The sequence below is a fragment of the Doryrhamphus excisus genome, linkage group LG5 (genome assembly GCF_037039965.1).
Source record: "Doryrhamphus excisus strain RoL-2023G ecotype Guam linkage group LG5, RoL_Dexc_Guam_v1.1, whole genome shotgun sequence".
NCBI lineage: Eukaryota > Metazoa > Chordata > Actinopteri > Syngnathiformes > Syngnathidae > Doryrhamphus > Doryrhamphus excisus.
Genome location: NC_136361.1, coordinates 8,248,206 through 8,264,967, shown reverse-complemented (window position 1 = coordinate 8,264,967; position 16,762 = coordinate 8,248,206). Strand labels below are relative to the sequence as shown.

Here is a 16,762-nt window from a genome sequence, read left to right as displayed (position 1 = left end):
TATATTTTTTTACCTCATTTAGATTAATTTGAGTTGGATTAACAGGAAAAGAACAAGATCAACTAACACAAATATATTACAATGTACAAACTTTTTGTGACTTGGGGCTAAACATTTTAATTGGATGGAAATTCTGCCAACAATTTAATTTCGTTAGTCCAATGAGTTATTTTTTTCAGTGTATATATTATTATAAAATATTATAAATAAATAAGAAAGAAAGAAATTAGCTTGGTAGCTAGCGGCTGTCTTGAGTACCAGCAGTATAAGCGCTGAGCAATGTGTTCTCATCCCATTTAATGTGGAAGTGGTACGTTTTGGGGCTTAACTTTAGAAGAAATAAATTATATAAATAAATTATAAATGAAATATAAAAAGAAATAATAAAATATTAATAAAATAAATATAATAAATATAAAATAAAAAAATAATAATACAAAAATAAAATATAAAAAAACTATAAATAAATAAGAAAGAAAGAAATTAGCTTGCTCGCTAGCGGCTGTCTTGAGTCCCAGCTGTATAAGCGCTGAGCAATGTGTTGTAAACAAAGAATAATCAGCCATGGCGTGTCTCATACGATAAAATGAAAAAAGGTTGTCATCCCATTTAATGCAGGAGTGGAATGTTTTTGGGCTTAACTTTAGAAGAAATAAATAATAAATTATATAAATAAATTATAAATAAAATATTTAAAAAATAATAAAATACTAATGAAGTAAAATAAAATACAATAAAATAAATATAACTATAAAATAAAATAAACTAAAAATTATATTAAAAAAATATATAAATAATATATAAATAAATTATAAAAAATATAAAAAAGAATAAAATATTAATAAAATAAAATATAATAAAATAAATATAATAAATATGAAATAAAAATTATGAAATCAAAAATAATAAAATATAAAAAACATTATGAATAAATAAGAAAGAAAGAAATTAGCTTGCTAGCTAGCGGCTGTCTTGAGTCCCAGCAGTATAAGCGCTGAGCAATGTGTTGTAAACAAGGAATAATCAGCCATGGCATGTCTCATACGATAAAATGAAAAATGGTTCTCATCCCATTTAATGTGGCAGTGGTACGTTTTTGGGCTTAACTTTAGAAGAAATAAATTCTAAATTATATAAATAAATTATGAATAAAATATAAAAAATAATACAATATTAATAAAATATAATAAAATAAATATAAAATAAAAATAATAATAATAAAAAAATAAAATATAAAAAAATTATAAATAAATAAGAAAGAAAGAAATTAGCTTGATAGCTAGCGGCTGTCTTGAGTCCCAGCAGTATAAGCGCTGAGCAATGTGTTCTCATCCCATTTAATGTGGAAGTGGTACGTTTTGGGGCTTAACTTTAGAAGAAATAAATTATATAAATAAATTATAAATGAAATATAAAAAGAAATAATAAAATATTAATAAAATAAATATAATAAATATAAAATAAAAAATAATACAAAAATAAAATATAAAAAAACTATAAATAAATAAGAAAGAAAGAAATTAGCTTGCTAGCTAGTGGCTGTCTTGAGTCCCAGCTGTATAAGCGCTGAGCAATGTGTTGTAAACAAGGAATAATCAGCCATGGCATGTCTCATACGATAAAATGAAAAAAGGTTCTCATCCCATTTAATGCGGAAGTGGTACGTTTTTGAGCTTAACTTTAGAAGAAATAAATAATAAATTATATAAATAAATTATAAATAAAATATTTAAAAAATATAAAAAATAATAAAATATTAATAAAGTAAAATAAAATATAATAAAATAAATATAACTATAAAATAAAAATAATAAAATAAACTAAAAAATATATATAAAAAAATATAAATAAATAAGAAATTAGCTTGCTAGCTAGCGGCTGTCTTGAGTCCCAGCAGTATAAGCGCTGAGCAATGTGTTGTAAACAAAGAATAATATAAGTGTAAAGGTGACTATATGGGTGTCTACGGGGCTCTAATAATGTCAAAATTGTATTTAGAAATCAGGTTTTCTACGCACTAACTACAAAAATATTCCATTTATTAATTGAATCCTATATTGGTCGGGTCTATACATCCCAGTTTTACAATTTGCAACATGTCAGTCATGAGGAAAGGAAACAGTCTGATTTTTTTTGTTTGTTTCTCCAAATCTAAACGATGTTTTTCTTTTACTCTGGTTGCTCAGAGGAGTCTGACGACAATGAGTCCGATGAAGACGATGATGATGAAGACGAAGATGACAACGGTGGCGGCATTGATCAATTTGTTGAAGGTGTATCAGACATGTTTGAGAGCACGATGAGGAAACTTTGCAACCGGGCTATCAAATTTGGCAGAAAACATTTTCTCAATTAGAAGGAGTAAATCCTGATGCACATTCGCATCCTCATATGATACTTTTACCCTGAATACTCGTGTACCTCCACTTACATTCATCGACATTCAACGATACTTCATCGGGGTCATATACTGGATCTTAACACAGATTATAGATTACGGTATACAGTATACTCTGCGAGATGCATATTGTAACATTTCAGCAGTGTTCATACTTGTATAAACATGAATAATTCAAGTTAATTTCAATTTTGAACTACTTCAACGTTCACATCATTTCAATTTTTTCGGTGAAAAATGAGAACGAAAGACTGACACTGATTTTAAAAGAAAACTATGAAATTCATCACCTAAAACTCTTCGCTGTTTCCAATTCTATATTATCCTAGTGGAATTGTGGAACAATATTGAAGTGTTTTTCTTTATTCATGCTTTTTAGCTTATGCATTTTTATTTCCCTAGAGCTACAACCATTTTTAGCATTCAATGAAATTAATTAGTAAACAGAGAGCTTGAAATTGTGACCAATCACAGCCAAGCAAGCGTACCTAGAGGCGGGCCGAAAGTGGAGTTAACAAAAGAAAAATTTGTGTCGAAAGCAGAAAGTCTATGAAGGAGGTGCAAACTGAATAGCTTTATGTGCGGCTATGGTGTGTAGCTGCTCTATAGGAGTCCACAACTCAATACAAAGCGACGAACAGGAGCACAATATTTCCCCTTTAAGAATTGCTTGTTTGTTTCGCTAGTGCGCGCAGTGCTACGTGGGTAATGTAGTGTGAAGCAAGTCGAGTACTTCATGTGTACTTCTGCTTCAACTTATGACCTCGTTCAAGCAATTTGGATAGAAGAAATGACTTCAGAACTTATCAGACCTGTGAACTGTGAATATGGTAAGCTTAATATGTGTGTACCTTGTTAATAAAATAAAATAAAATAAAACAAAATAATTTTGTCTGTCTTATGTGTGCGTGTCGGGTACACTCCCGTCCACTAGGTATTGCGGGTCCGCGGGATGCCAGGGACGTTAGCAGAAGAAGAAAAAGACGTTTCGAAACAACCCCAACCCAAACCGGCGACCCCATTTTCAGCCCGTGTTCTCCTGAGATATGTTTTTACAGTCAGCTGTGTGAGTAAGTTGGCATCTTAATGTTGATGTTCTGCGTGTTAAGTGACATCTTTGTGAATTAATGTGATTGTTTGCTACTAGCTAAATGTATGCTAGCGCGTCAGGAAGGCTAACATCCGGGTATTTGATGACGTCTTCCATGGCCCGAACATACACTACATTAATCTTTTAAATTACATTTTTGGCGGACAATATAGGACAAATAGGGCTATGAAAACATGATTCAACAATGTAATAAGATAGCACCATGCAAGAGTATATAATAAAATACAACAAAATCTGATAGTGGAGTATTATCTTCACTGTTTCAAAATAAGACTCATCAAAGGCAGTGTTGAGGTGTGCCTAATGTTTTGGCTGGTGAGTGTACTTTCTTCCAGTCGTATTTAAAGACATTCATTCTATGTAACATGTTGTAAAACCACAATAAAACTAAAACAAATGAGTTCCTTGTTTTGATACTCATTGTCTTGTCCTTGGTCTTATTACAGGAGACATGATCTTCACTTGCCATCTTCTGGTCTCCTGCAGTTCCACCTGTCACAGACCGCTGCTGTTGCTCCGCTCCGGGAGGTCCTGGTGGCTCCGAGCGTTGAGTAGCAGGCCTCAGTTCAGCATCAGCCTGCGAGAGAGCTACCAACTGCTGCAGCTGCCCATCGGGGAGCCAGTTAGCACCGTGCGTGTCAAAGAGTCCTACCTGCGCCTGGCCAAGCTTTATCACCCTGACTCTGGTGCTCCTACTGCCGATGCGGCCCTGTTCGCACGGGTCGAGGAGGCCTATCGCGCTGTTCTGGCTCACCGGAGCGAGGCGGCGAAGGATGCAGACCAGGAGGATGAGGACAAGCGGGCAGGCGTGGCCCCCCAGCATAGACACTACCTCAGCTACGAGGGCGTAGGCTCAGGCACCCCCAGTCAACGCGAACGCCAGTACCGGCAGTTCCGTGTGGATCGGGCATCCGAGCAGGTCCTGGACTACCGGCAAAGGGAGCATGAGAAGGCGGCAGCTGCGGAGGGGGCGCTGGTGGAGCGGGACGTGCGTCAGCGCAGCAGGAAGATACAAATCACCCAAGCGGTTGAGCGGCTGGTGGAGGACCTGATCCAGGAGTCCATGGCACGTGGGGACTTCCGCAATCTGAGCGGCACCGGGAAGCCTCTCAACAAGTTTGAGCACAACCCCTACGCCGACCCCATGACACACAACCTCAACCGCATCCTCATCGACAACGGCTACCAGCCACCCTGGGTGGTGACGCAGCGTGACATCCGTCAGGCCGCCGCGCACATCCGCAGCGCTTTACTGGAAGGGAGGGTCCAGATGGGGCAAGCCATGGACCCGTCGGAGCGTGGCCGCTGGCAGGAGCTGTGTACCGGTGCCGAGGAGGAGCTGGCCAAGCTGAACAAGATGGTGGACAACTACAACCTGATTGTGCCCATGCTCCATATGCAAATGGTGCACTTTAGCTTATCGCGGGAGTTGGAACGTGCGGAGATGGCGGCCGGCCAACGCCGACTGGAGCAACGGAGGGAACGGGAGAGGAGGAAGGCGGAGAGGAAAAGAGCCAACGCTGCCAAAGCACAGTCTGGAAACACAAAACCGGGCCTGATGTCTTGGATGCAAAGTTGGTTGAGATGAATGACGTGGAACTGCTGACCTGGAGCCTACTCCAGCCGACTTTAGTATTAGGTTTTAAGTATTTTACTTTTATGTAATGTACATAAAAACATGGTTTAAAAAACTGTTTAAAATGCATAAATATGGATAGAGCATTTAAGAGTAGTAATAGTTCATGTCATACATATAAAATTCAGTTCTAAAAGAAAAAAAGACACCCTACTATTTTTTTATATGTTTGTTTCTAAAATAACCAAATCTCCATTGTTGGCGTTTTGGTGTAATACCGCACAGTCCACTAGGGGGTGCTAGCAGCGATGGTGGTATAGAGTAGGTGACAAAACGACAGAGGAAGAATAAATCCTGAGGGTGAATATACGTCAAGTCATCGTGGATTGTCCTTATTCTGTACCACAGGTTAGTACAAAATAGAGATAATTTATATTTTAACGGCTGTAAAGAGTTTAGAAAGTTGCTAGAGTAGACAGCTGACTGCGAAATGTTTCTTACAAAATGTGTTGTAGAGCATTTGAACATAAGCGAAATGGCTAATGCTAGCCAGCTTTAATGTTCAGTTAATAGCATGAAGCAGGCTAATTGAAAAATGTGAAATGTGTGAAACATGTGAAACAAATTGGTAATTGATGATGTAATCATCTTATGATATCATATTATGATATAAGTGTTGTTATTTTTGAGAGGAAGAATAAATCCTGAGGGTGAATATGCGTCAAGTCATCGTGGATTGTCTTCCTTATTCTGTACCACAGGGTTTTCAAGGCACACAACAACATTTACATTATAATAATTTAATAATTGAAATATGAAAGATTTTTTAAGTAATTTAAAAAACAATCAAAATAATGGCTATAATGGGAAAAAAGTTGCAATAAGTTAATAATGTGAGGAAAATAATTTTACAAGCATGAAGTTCAAATATTAAAAGAAAAGTTAAAATATGATAAATGATACAGTTCGATTGTCTATATGTGCCCTGTGATTGGCTGGCCACCAGTCCAGGGTGTACCCCGCCTCTCCCGAAGACAGCTGGGATAGGCTCCAGCACCCCCTGCGACCCTCGTGAGGAAAAGCGGTAGAAAATGAATGAATTAATGAATTTTAGAGGAAAATTTAAAAAAACAGCAAAAATTGGAAAAAAGAGCAAAGAATGAAGTTGATAAGCTTTTTCACTTACATCACAAAGCTGTGATGCAGTTTTTATTAATAATGATCCTTTTCAGAAGTGAAATTGGATATCTGTCATGATGCAGCACAGCCGTCGGGAATCAATGCTTGCCTTTAGGAAGTTATTGATTGTGATTGATGTGCCAATATGCAAATGAGATTGAGATTGTTTTGATTGTTAGCATATCCACGTGCCAATAATAAAGTGTGTGACTGCACAATGCCGTGATATCATTTTCTCTTTATTAATTTCTGACCTTCACAAGTCCTTGGGGTAAAGGAAATAAAAAAAAAATCATAAACTTACTAGCCAATTGTTCCTGAATTACTTTATTAGGGAAATTACTGGCTTCGAGGCGCCATCTGCTGGACGTGGATAGCCACTGTGCTCTAACGCGAGTCAAAAATGCTTGTCACGTGTTATTTTCATGAAAATGAGTTTGTGCGTTTTATCAACGTGTACGTACTTGTGACATAAAAACAAACTAAATGACTGTGAGCGCGGTCCAAATGTGTTACTGCTTTTGTTCTGTTGTCCCTTGCCCCGTCGCTGGGTTACAGATGACCACAGACCCCGTTGCTCCCCATGCTTGGCCCGTGGCGGCTCTGCACGGTGTCCTCTTCCGGGTCCAGTCGTGCGCGATGTACAAGTGGTACGGGTCATGGGAGCTCTCCAGCTTCTTGGAGCGGATGAAGCTTAGCATGACACCGAAGGAGAAGAAGCTGAACATGCCGAGCACCACGAGGATGTAGAGCACGGACTGAGATTGGGACTGGGCTCGAGCCGCCCACGGTGGTGCGGCGGTGTTGGTGTGATTCTGCGGGACGGAGGGAGGCTGCGGAGGAGCGGTTCTGTTGAGGCAGTGATGCAAGAGAGAGAGCAGCAAGGAAGTCAACTCGGTGGCGTTGATGTGCGACATGGCCGCCCTCTTTTGGACACTCCGCAAACTGCAGCTGCAAAGGGTGGCGAGCGCCAGGTAAGTTTTTACGTCATCACAAACTTTAATAATAATTAACATGTAGCCTTTTTGTGAACATGGACCAGTATGCAGCTGGAGTAGCCGACAAACTTGCTGAATCCCAACGGCTTTCCAACGTTACTTGGTTGTGTGGAAGAGTCAGAAGAGCAAGCAGTAAGTAATTCGTGTGTAAGTCATGGAGCAAAAGCACTTGTCTGTGTAGTACTATAGCGTGTGCATACAGGGAGTGGCGTTGCTAATAGCCATTTCCCACCACAATCGGTGACTCTACCCAAGTTTTTTAAACACTGGTAGTCCTGCGAAACACATTAGATGTTACCGATGCTACCAATGCTAAAATGCTAAAACTACTTACCATTGAGAAACTTCAGAAACTTTTGGACAGATTTAGTAGAGATACTCAATTGTTTTAGGCCACCATTAAATTGACACAAGTACACGCAATCTACACTGCAAAGGCACTGCTCAAGCTCTGCAAGCATTCTGTCCAGTGGACAGTCATCAATTATATAATCATCATGTTATATTATTAATTAGCCTATTATTATTACTATCAGGAAAAAGCGGTAGAAAATTAATGAATGAATCATTATTCTTCTGATTACTACTACTACTACCACTTAGTAGTAGCTAGTATTAGCCTGCTTATTGGCTTTCTTCTTAGCCTGCTTTTTCCCTATTATATGAAATTTGTCAGAGATTTTTTTTGTAAAAAAAATAGTAAAAAATATCAAATTATTTAGGGGAGCTGAAGCCCCCCTAAAATAGGCCTAATGACGCCACAAAATCCAAGGAAATACAGCTGGAATAGGTGCAGGTCCTGGAAGATCTAAAAAGCTTTCTGTGCGGGTTATGGTGTGTAGCTGCTCTATAGGAGTCCACCAAAAAAATCAGCATAATAGGTCCCCTTTAAGAGAAAAAAATTTGCCTGTGATTGGTTGGCGACCAGTCCAGGGTGTGCCCCGCCTCTTTCACGAAGACAGCTGGGATAGGCTCCAGCACCTCCTCGTGAGGATAAGCAGTAGAAAATGAATGATATTTGAATGTTCTCTACTTTTGCTGTTATTTTTTGGTGAGGACTGTGCTAAGCGCTAATAAAAATGAAGCGCCCCGGTTTAGGTTAGCAATGAAATGATGCAAAGAAGAAGCGTGAGGTCTAAGTATTTCTCTTCCTGCATGATCGCCGTCATGTCAGTGTTAGCATGAATGCTACGTAGTCATGATATAGTATTCAAATGTTGTAAAGAAGGAAAAGCTTACCTGGCTGGCTCGTTCCGTGGGGTTTTTTGGTGCACATCCAGCAAGACTTGACTGAAAAACAGTAAAACCTCCCCCTGGATGATGAAACGTTCCCTTCTCCATCGTCACACCCAGCGCATGTCAACACGTTTAATGAAAGGACGGCACCGGAGGTCAAAAAATTTCATCCGAGGCTAAATGAATGCTTGTGCATGTGGACGTAACGTACAGTCCGGCTCTCATATTTAAGACTGGTGTTGCACGCCAGCTGGTGGAGTTCTTGCAGAGAACAATGCTTCAACTGTGGCACCCAGCTCTTAAAGCGTCACCTTCACACGTCCTCTAAGTCGCCTTTTTGCAGGGCAGAACAGACACCACGTGCATGAACCTGCGCCAAAACTCGGATTCAGGTGCAAGCTAAAAGAAGCTTCAACTTGAGTTGAAGCACAGCTTCATGACATCATAAAAGAAACAACCTCCTTTGTCGTGGGCGTGATACCACCTCTGAGCCGCCCCAGAGGCTTCGCTACACGTCTCAAAACACAGCCTGGTGTGCTGCCAACTATCCGGAAGCTGTTAAAATGTAATGTTAGCGCTTTAGCTCACATAGCTGTTTTGAAGTTTGTGGGTTTTTCATGACATCATAAAAGAAACAACCGCCATCCTTGTGGGCGTGATACCACCTCTGAGCCGCCCCACAGGCTTCGCTACACGTCTCAAAACACAGCCTGGTGTGCTGCCGACTATCAGGAAGCTGTTAAAATGTAATGTTAGCGCTTTAGCTCATGTAGCTATTTTGAAGTTTGCAGGTTTTTCATGACGTCATAAAAGAAACAAGCTCCTTCCTTGTGGGCATGATACCACTTTTGTGCCGCCTCACAGGCTTCGCTACACGTCTCAAAACACAGCCTGGTGTGCTGCCGACTATCGGGAAGCTGTTAAAATGTAATGGTAGCGCTTTAGCTCACGTAGCTATTTTGAAGTTTGCGGGTTTTTCATGACATCATAAAAGAAACAACCTCCTTCCTCGTGGGCGTGATACCATCCTTGAGCCACCCCACAGGCTTCGCTACACCTCTCAAAATGTAGCCTGGAGCTTGCTATCCATTAGTCAGCAACTGGTGCAGAAAATAGGCTCTGCTAGCATTCTGTCGCTGTTAGACTGTGAGTGTAATGTTAGCATTACAGACTAGCGATGATAGTGTTGCTATTGTTTGACTTCATCTGTGATGACGATATTTCAGCGTATAGTTCCAGAACATTTGTCCGAAATCCAAATGGTACGACCTCGGCCATATTTGACCACACGTTCTGACGTATTGACCTGAATTGAAAACTGGTGAAGTACGTTGAGATCTTTCACGAAGGAGGTTCAAACCGGGACTTTAAAGGCTTCAATGACATAAATTAGGCTTCACTACACATCTTAAAATGAAAAGATTGATTGTGTTATTCTTTTTTATTCAGCAAATAGACTAACCTAGCATCATGTTGCTGTTCATATGTGAGTGTAATGTTAGCAATTTAGCATCACATAGCTAGCCTAGTGTTGCTAACGTCTGTGTCCTCCTGTCCCGCATGATATATGGCATCTATTATGTTGGACAAGTGCGCAGATACAGTGTATATGTCAAATTTACACAAATAAATCAAATGCTAAAGTGCTAAATAATGTCAACTTGTATGCAGAAACACTACACACACAAAACCGACATAAATAAAGGCATCAAAGCTAACACACATCCAATACACTATTGTGTACTTCTGACATGTTTTTCAAATTAGTATTTCAAAGACACTATTCCAAAATACTATAAGATGAAGAGTAACCGGTAGGGATGTGGAAGAGTATCCCAATGCACAACACCGCCCTCTAGTGGCATGTTACGCTACCGGCATCCCAGCACCATCCACCTTGGTGGATGGAACACCATCCAGCAGTCTGCAAAGAAAATAAGAGAAACTGTTAAATCAGGGGGTGTCCAGACTGCGACCTGGGGCCAATTGTGGCCCGCAGCACATTCTAAAAATCTAATTGAACAAGAAAACTAAAATACAACCCAGCTACTGAATTTCCAACAGCGATAAATCAGCAATGATTTTACAAGAATTAAGAAAAAAAATTAGAAAAGCATTTTAATGTAAAAAGAAAAAGTCATATTTTTAGGAGTTAATATTGTGAGGAAAAACTAATGTCATTTTAGTAGCATAAGGTTGAAATATTAAAGAAAAAAACTCATAACATTATGAGAAACAAACAAAACAATGACTAAAGTTTTCATTTTTGGAAAAGGAAGTAGTAGAAAAAGTTAGAATGTTACGAAAGTACAGTTCAAATAAATAAAGGCAATAAAGTCATCATTATGAGAAGAAAAATGTCAAAGTGAATGTTAAAAAAATCACAGCAGAAATCAAAAATAGCTGTAATTTTTACGAGAATAAAGTCAACATATTATGAGAAAACTGCAATAATAATGTCATTTTAGTAGCATAGAGTTAAACTATTAAAGAAACACATGTTGATACCATGAGGGAAAAAAACTAAGTTGTATGTTTTGGAAAATTAGGTTGGGGAACAAAATTATAACATTATTTCAGAAAAGTTGGAAAATAAAAAAAAAGCAACAGCAAAGATTGGCAACAAAGAGGGAAGTTAATAAGAAAATAAACTTTTTCACCAAATAAATGCTTTTAATGCTGGTCTCCATTTTCCTCAAGACTTTCAGAAAAATACTCAGACAAGACAAAAGTTGAACTTTGGCGTAAAAGTAACGCCGCATTTCAGAAAAAGAAGAGTAAAAATAAGAGTAATAATAGAAATAGAACAGTAAAATGTGGTGGTGGTAGTGTGATGGTCTGGGGTTGTTTTGCTTAATTTTGCTTATTTCTTAATAATATAAAGTTTAATTTTGTGTTCAGTTGTATTGTCATTGACTAATATTTAAATTTGTTTGATGATCTGAACCATTTAAGCGTGACAAGTGTGCAAAACTATAAAAAAAAAACAGGAAGGGGGCAAAGACTTTTTCACAACACTGTATATGAGATGCTTTCATTTTTCACTACGTGACCCTGACTGGAAAAAGTTTGTAGTATTAGGTGCAAGAAATAAAATGTGCATGACAGTTATAGTGTAAGTTGAATGGTTGTGTGGACAGTTACAGTTCAGGTTTTACGACGGCCACAGTTTCACCCTGGAACAGATGATTTCTACTCTATTAATTCTGATGGAACATTTGTTTTCAAATATAAAAGCGTTCATCTTAAGAAGTTTGCACGCACTCTTGCTGTTCCACAAGAGCCTTTCGGGCCTTGCGGGCCTCCCAAGCGTCCATGTCGGCTGAAATCTTCTTGTAGCAGTAGACCAGAACCACAATGAGCCACACCTGCAGAACCACAATCAGCACGTACATCACCATCTCCGAGATCACTGCCGTCGTCTCCCGGGTGCCTTCACAGCACAAACAAGAAGTTACGACGAAAAATTGCAATCAGAGATGGCGGTGGAGTAACGTGGCTTACCCACGGCCGCAACGCTAAGCTCCACCTGCTTCTCCACGGTCACGTTGGGACGGAAGCCGGGCAGGATGAGCATGCGGCGCAAGGTGCAGCGATACGTCCCGGCGTCACTGAAGCTGACGTTGCTGATGGCGATGGTACCCACCTGGACGTCCTGGCTTTGTGTCCCGAGCCAGTCCAGACGGCCCCTGAAGGCCCCGTGGAGGATATCGGCACTCGGGTGGTCGTAGTGGAAAATCTGGCAGCCAAAGCGGGAATGCTAGTTCATCATGAGTCATGTCAGACTAAAAGTCGCTGAAGCACTCATGCTCACGTGTGTGAAGCGGTCTTGTCCTGGAGCTTTGAAGTGCCAGTCCACGCTGGTTCTCGCCGTCACTTCAGCTCGATTTTTACACGAGATGCAACCCAGCTTGAAACTTTGGCCCTCCACAGCCTCCGCCAGGGAGTCCACCTCTGCACACCCCCCCTGACACTCGCACGCTGCCAGACCAGCAAAAGTAATATGTATTAATACACATCGTATGTGGTAATGGTAATGGTTTTATTTCATTTGAACATGCATCAGATTACAATTGAGTGCATCCCATAATCAGTTCCCAGTTCCACATGTCCAAAAGGAGTAGGAAGAAGCAAAGCTTATTAAATCCTACCCCTCCATCTGGAATTTTTACAATCACTAACTGTTACATTTGTTCACTTCCTGTTTTCCTAATATAGTTTTAAGTGTTTTTATTTTTTTTTGATTTTTTTAGAAATATTTTTTTAATTTTTTTTTATTTTTTTGAATATTTTTTTAATTGTATTTGTTATTTTTTTGTCCCGTACCGAAGTATGAGGTGATATGAGTATCCAATGACATAATGTGTACCATAGTAAGTGTCAATATAGTGATATATATAGCACATCATGACTGGTTCAAGACTCTTCATCCTTGTATTTAGCAAACATCAACTGCTTGTATTGTTTCTTGAATTGGCTCATCGTTGTGCATTGTTTGATTTCCTTACTCAATCCATTCCATAGTTTGATTCCACATACTGAAATGCTATGGCTAGCATAACGTTGTCCTAGCATAGAAGTGTTTCAAATGTACTTCTTCCCTGAGATCATATTTCTCCTCTCTCGTAGAGAAGTATTGGATGACATTTTTAGCTAATTGGTTGTTGTTTTTTGTTTTTTTGTTTGAAGATGAACTATATCAGCAAGTTGAAGTATTTGTGATTTTAGAAATAAGGAGTTAGTATGTTCTATGTGGGCGGCATTATGAATTATCCTTACTGACCTTTTTTGCAGTGCATTTAGCCAGTGAAGATTGCTTTTATAGTTATTAGCCCATATTTCCACACAATAAGTAAGATATGGTAGAACCAGAGAGCAATAAAGAGTGTGGAGTGATTTCTGATTGAGAACAAATTTTGCTTTGTTCAATACTGAAATATTTCTGGCCACCTTATGTTGTATATTTGTAATATGAGGTTTCCAGTATATTTGCATTGAAAAATACAATTGAAGACAACCGATACAGCTGAAAAAATAATTTGTAAAATATAGTTACATAAACCGTGGGTTTTCTCCGGGTACTCCGGTTTCCTCCCACATTCCAAAAACATGCTAGGTTAATTGGTGACTCCAAATTGTCCATAGGTATGAATGTGAGTGTGAATGGTTGTTTGTCTATATGTGCCCTATGATTGGCTGGCGACCAGTCCAGGGTGTACCCCGCCTCTCGCCCAAAGGCAGCTGGGATAGGCTCCAGCACCCCCGCGACCCTTGTGAGGAAAAAGTGGTAGAAAATGAATGAATGAATAGTTACATAAACAGTAAATACTTCAAATCAATTAAATGAAACAAAAAGCTCACAAATACTGTAATAGTACAGAAATATGTACAATATGTACAATATTGCGTGTAACAAAATAGTCTCTGCTGTATTGTTCTATTGTTCTATGGAATGATGTGCCCAAACAAGGCAGCCTACACGTGGCTGACTCACTAACCATTCATTTTTTTATGCTCAGTAACACGCCATGGGGCCAAAGAAGGATGCGAGTGGCAACAATTTGATAAAGATGGCGAGAAACACAACTGAATTCAATCTCATCAGGATGCACGGGATGGGATATCTGCATCACCAATAAGGTACATCCATTCCTCACTTAGAATTATTTCTCATTGTTTTCTGCATGTACAACTGCAATTATTTTCTGTCAATTGTATTTTTTATTCATCTTCTTATGGGTCTGGATTGGATTGATATTATTTCTTATGGGAAAAATGACCTCCATTTTCATATTTTTTGGTTTTCATTCACCCTTTTGGAAGAAATTATTCATTCATTTTCTACCTAGAGCTTGATGGAGCCTATCCCAGCTGTCTTTGGGTGAGAGGCGGGGTACACCCTGGACTGGTGGCCAGCCAATCACAGGGCACATATAGACAAACAACCATTCACACTCACATTCATACCTATGGACAATTTAGAGTGGCCATTTAACCTAGCATGTTTTTGGAATGTGGGAGGAAACCGGAGTACCCGGAGAAAACCCACGCATGCACGGGGAGAACATGCAAACTCCACACAGATGGCCGAGGGTGGAATTGAACCCTGGTCTCCTACCTGTGAGGTCGGTCTGTGCGCTGTTGTACAAAGGCTTCATTTAAATAATTTAATAATAATAATTTGTATATATTTATATATTATGGGCGGCACAGCGGTCGAGTGGTTAGCGCGCAGACCACACAGCTAGGAGACAAGGGTTCAATTCCACCTTTGGCCATCTCTGTGTGGAGTTTGCATGTTCTCCCCGTGCATGTGCCCTGTGATTGGCTGGCGACCAGTCCAGGGTGTACCCTGCCTCTCGCCCGAAGACAGCTGGGATAGGCTCCAGCACCCCTGTGACCCTCGTGAGGAAAAAGCGGTAGAAAATGATATTATATATATTATATATATATTATATATTATTATTATATATAAATATTATATAATTATAATTATTATAATTATAATATTTAAAATATACAAAAAAGTAAATTACAAAATAATTAGGTATTATTCCTTCTTAATATTTAATTTAAAAAATACATAAAATTACTTGATAAAAAGATGAGTTGTATGTCTTCTTAGTAGTTAATAAAACATAGGAATAACGTAACATTGCCTTTACCAAGATAACAAGAAGGGCACGATACACGTTTCATTCTGCATCGTATTCACACTGAAGTTATTATTCATAAATGATTCATTGATTCACAGGGGAAAGTCCAAACGTACGTATGTTATGGTAATAAATAGACAGTGAGTTTTAGTGATCAAATAAAACGACCTCAATGACCTCAATGCTTTATGTATTGACATGAAATATTTCATATTTCATAATATTAATATTACATGTCCAGCTGGGATAGGCTCCAGCACCCCCGCGACACTCGTGAGGAAAAGCGGCAGAAAATGAATGAATGAATGAATGAATATTACATATCATTATCAGTTTATGAAGATTCATTGGTCATTTGTCTGTGGTGGTTATGTGGATGATTTTGAGTCCACAAGAAACTTGTGAGGACGTCGGGACTCACCAAGCAGGCCGATGACCATGCAAAAAATCCACATGATGTCTGTGCCGGCCATTGAACGCAACACGGACTTCACACGTAGTGAAACAGACCCGCCTCGCTACAAAGTCTTTCCATTTGTCCGCATGCTAATCATCCGGGCTCCATCCAGTCCGTCTGAAACAATCACAGATCGCCGCCTCACTCGTTTGCCGTATCCCCAAAAAGACTTGGTCCCACTTTCTATTTAGGGGGTGTCAGTAATCCTGATGACAGCCGAGAGCCAGCCAGGGAAACTGGAGATGATGAGACTTCATACCAGAAGATGTTTATATAAAGTCCTTCAAGGGACTATGAGACATGCATCAATAAAACATTTGATGTGTATTATTATTATGTCTAATATTATCATGTATGGGCCACATGGTGGACAAGTGGTTAGCATGTAGGCCACACAGTCAGGAGATCGGGAAGACCTGGGTTTGATTCTCTGTGTGGAGTTGCATGTTCTCCCTGTGGGTTTTCTCCGGGTACTCCGGTTTCCTCCCACATTCCAAAAACATGCTAGGTTAATTAGCGACTCCAAATTGTCCATAGGTATGAATGTGAGTGTGAATGGTTGTTTGTCTATATGTGCCCTGTGATTGACTGACCACCAGTCCAGGGTGTACCCCACCTTTAGCTCAAAGACAGCTGGGATAGGCTCCAGCACCCTCGCGACACTCGTGAGGAAAAGCGGTAGAAAATGAATGAATGAATTAACTACTTTAGACAGTAGAATACTAGCTAGTATTCTACACTAACTAGTATTCTACACTGGTCACTAGGTGTCAGGAATGTTATATTGATGACTAGCCGCCACAGGAAGTACTCATGATCATGTGACTCCCCCAATTGCCAAGATGTGTTAGTTCATACAATGTCTTATTTTTTCTTATTATGGCCACTATATTGCGTAATAGGAGTGTAAAGGTGACCATAAAGGTGTCTAGAGGGCTCCAGTGTGAAAAAAATTATTTAGTAGCTCATTAACAGGTTTTCAATACACTAATTATAAAAAAATATTCCATTTACTATCAATAAGGAATCCTAGTTCACAGTCGGGTCCTGAAACAATAAACTGCCATAAACAAGAGATTAATAAGTGTGCGTTCAATAAGGGATTAAAGGATTTGCTAAATACAAGGATGAAGAGTCTTGAACCAGTCATG

General features: G+C 39.2%; 3 protein-coding genes across 7 annotated transcripts; 1 reads left to right on the top strand and 2 right to left on the bottom strand.

Moving 5' to 3' along the window:
- The first annotated feature begins 3,071 nt into the window (after nucleotides 1-3,071).
- On the top strand, nucleotides 3,072-14,049 carry dnajc28 (DnaJ (Hsp40) homolog, subfamily C, member 28). 5 transcript variants are annotated; one of them, XR_013627391.1, is made up of 5 exons: nucleotides 3,072-3,228; nucleotides 3,333-3,468; nucleotides 3,996-5,493; nucleotides 6,823-7,238; nucleotides 14,018-14,049. XR_013627391.1 is itself a non-coding variant. In XM_078790637.1 (3 exons), exons 1-3 carry the CDS (start codon nucleotides 3,135-3,137, stop codon nucleotides 5,095-5,097), a joined length of 1,332 nt encoding a protein of 443 aa, XP_078646763.1. In that variant the 5' UTR covers nucleotides 3,072-3,134; the 3' UTR covers nucleotides 5,098-6,492. The 5 variants fall into 5 exon arrangements, 3 of the variants coding, with proteins under 3 accessions (XP_078646763.1, XP_078646764.1, XP_057908812.2); XR_013627390.1 differs by lacking the exon at nucleotides 14,018-14,049 and adding an exon at nucleotides 7,307-7,394; XM_078790637.1 differs by lacking the exons at nucleotides 6,823-7,238; nucleotides 14,018-14,049 and having other exon boundaries at nucleotides 3,996-6,492.
- On the bottom strand, nucleotides 6,777-7,212 carry LOC131105729 (uncharacterized). Its single transcript, XM_058054138.2, has one exon. The coding sequence runs from the start codon at nucleotides 7,179-7,181 to the stop codon at nucleotides 6,777-6,779; it is 405 nt and encodes a 134-aa protein (XP_057910121.2). The 5' UTR covers nucleotides 7,182-7,212.
- LOC131105083 (sodium channel regulatory subunit beta-1) lies at nucleotides 10,365-15,627 on the bottom strand. Its single transcript, XM_058052831.2, has 5 exons — nucleotides 15,576-15,627; nucleotides 12,313-12,479; nucleotides 12,003-12,237; nucleotides 11,763-11,931; nucleotides 10,365-10,422 (listed from the first exon to the last, which is right to left on the bottom strand). The coding sequence occupies exons 1-5, from the start codon at nucleotides 15,625-15,627 to the stop codon at nucleotides 10,365-10,367; spliced, it is 681 nt and encodes a 226-aa protein (XP_057908814.2).
- Nucleotides 15,628-16,762: the final 1,135 nt, after the last annotated feature.